This window comes from Gigantopelta aegis, chromosome 7, assembly GCF_016097555.1.
Source record: "Gigantopelta aegis isolate Gae_Host chromosome 7, Gae_host_genome, whole genome shotgun sequence".
Taxonomy (NCBI): Eukaryota; Metazoa; Mollusca; class Gastropoda; order Neomphalida; family Peltospiridae; genus Gigantopelta; species Gigantopelta aegis.
This window is the reverse complement of record NC_054705.1, coordinates 43,686,052-43,688,551: the sequence shown is the minus strand read 5'-3', so window position 1 is coordinate 43,688,551 and position 2,500 is coordinate 43,686,052. Positions and strand designations below refer to the sequence as shown.

The window sequence follows — 2,500 nt, the reverse complement described above, 5'->3', positions numbered from 1 at the left end:
AAGGAAAACCCAAATAAAAAAAAGCAAGCGAAAAAAGAACCAATAAAAAATAACAACAAAAAACAAGCAAACACACAGAAACAAACAAACACGCACCAATTTATTTTTTTATTTGACTTAAATTTAATATACGTCAAGTAAACAATCAAACGCATTACAAAGCTAAACACCAGCAAGTATAAACGGATTTGTTTTTCAGTATAATTGTATTTTGTATTCATTATATTTTATCGTAAACATGAGGTTTTCGTAAACTCTGAGAGACCCGTCTTGACACCAGACGTAGTAAACTGTGACTGATGGGCAATTAACGTCCCGTCACAACGAGAAGGAAATGACATTTTTACAACACAGGCAGCACAAAAATATATAACGTAGTCGTATAATAACGTATAGTCTTTGACATGGAGGCATCGCATAGAGTCCCAGCCATGTGATAATTTTAGCCACTACGTCAGTCGAAATAAAAAATGGTTTTGTAGTTTTTGAAAGGGTGTGGCGTTTTGTTTTGCCGGTTTTATGTAAAAGAGATTCTTTGTCATAAAACAAAAACCATATGGCGTTACACCCACACTAGATTGTCATATCACCTATCCTAAACGTCTGTGTTATGAAACACAAATTGTTTATTAACGAATGTATGTATACATCACAGCCATAGAGCACATAAAAACAAATTTCAAAATCTTATAAGGCATAGATGGTTCCGTAACTCTTCCGCCAAACAAATATTAACTTTGTATGCACTATAATCTTCTACCATAACGCAAACTCTAAGCATTTTTTAAGGAATATAATATTATCTTTACTTTATAAAATAAAATTAGGATAATTAGTTTTTGATATGGAGTTTTATTCGCTTTCGTTCTTGGCATGTTCGTGTTTTCTGGTGATGTTTCGCGGGGTTGGATGTATTACGTTCAAGTCGAATTCCGTCTCGCAGACCTTCCGAGTTCCTGTAAGGAAGTGCGAGGTTGGCTACGACATGTTGGTTCTTCCTGGCAGCACGTGGACTGAAGGGTGCCGCGCATGTCGATGTGACTCGGATGCAGGCAGAATCTGCGTGGGGCCAATTTGTCCGACCCCGTACCACCCGACACATGACGATCATTGTATACAGGTTGGTATTTAAAAAATAATAAATTTAAGTATCATTATTTTTATTATTATTATTATTATTATTATTATTATTATTTTCATGATGTGTTGGAGAATGTACGAGGAAGTGTGATTCGTTCACTAGCCCCATAGGGTCGAGTTATTTATTTTTCATGAATCCACATTTTAATTGAATTCTGAAACTAAATAATTATTCATTAAAAGTTTACGTGACTACCAAAATAACTACTCTTTTCTATATTTTCAATGTAAAACAAATAACTATGGGTTGGAGTAGTTTCCGGGAAGCGAACCCACTACCTACCGGGCTTAACCGCCACACCACCGAGACGGGTACAGTAAACTATCATTAGTGAATGACTGTCAACAAGCGTGTTACACGTGATACTAATGTACTTAATGAATTTCGATATAGTGTTACATAATTGTAGGATATTAAACGAGCTTCTATTTCGTATCATGTTTATGTCCTGAGTGAAATACTTTTCAGTTGATACGTGCTTTAGCGAATGAATGAATGAATGAATGTTTAACGACACCCTAGCACGAAAAATACATCGGCTATTGGGTGTCAAAGTATGGCAATGGCAAACAAATAAAGCGATGATCAACATCAATATAAAAATTCAAGATTTAAACAAAAACACAGTGTAAAAAACTGTGCAAAAACACAAATAGCACAGATAGATACTGAATTTTATTCAAAACTTCAATTGTTTGCTGTATTGGCCATTCTCAAAGAGAATGTTACACCCCTGCACCACGGTGAGGTTACAGCACGCGCAGGGGTGCTTTAGCGAGTGCCAATGCAAATTATTTTACGAAGGACATAAGCATGATACAAAATGGTAGCAAGTTTAGTATGTTGTACCAAGATATTTTTAACCGTATGGGTAATAATATTTCTTCTATTCAATTTGACCACAATATGCACCACTCTATACTTGGTTACAACAGACTATCTAAGAATACTGTAATATGACATACATTTCTTCTCTGTCAAATATATTTCTATTTTCAATCGTAAATGTCTATTTGACAGTGGTCTGCCGACAAATGCTGTTGCGAAAGGGTCGGATGTTTGAGTTACGGCGTGGTCTACAACTTCGGTGAAATATATCCGAAGACACCCGATTCTTGTGAAGAATGTCTCTGTGAAGGAGGGCCGGGCCCGGAGAAATGTTGGAGGAGGCACTGTTCATTACGCTGTGTAGACGCCAAGCAGATTCGGGGACACTGCTGTAAGCAGTGTGTCAACGGTCTGTGTTTATCTATCTATCATTTATACTAAGAGACTAAAGGTTTAGCAATTAGGTAAATAGAGAATGCTACACGATTGGCCGTCAAACATCATTTATCTCACATCGAAATGTTTTAGGAC

The 2,500-nt window shown here is 36.4% G+C and overlaps 1 protein-coding gene across 1 annotated transcript in view; it reads left to right on the top strand.

The window, feature by feature from the left end:
* Positions 1-573: 573 nt before the first annotated feature.
* LOC121377369 overlaps positions 574-2,500 on the top strand; it is a 4,307-nt gene continuing 2,380 nt past the window's right edge. The window contains exons 1-2 of the mRNA XM_041505344.1: positions 574-1,120; positions 2,162-2,378. Of these exons, the coding sequence (XP_041361278.1) occupies positions 845-1,120; positions 2,162-2,378 (493 nt within the window). The 5' untranslated portion in view covers positions 574-844. The remainder of the gene's footprint in view (positions 1,121-2,161; positions 2,379-2,500) is intronic.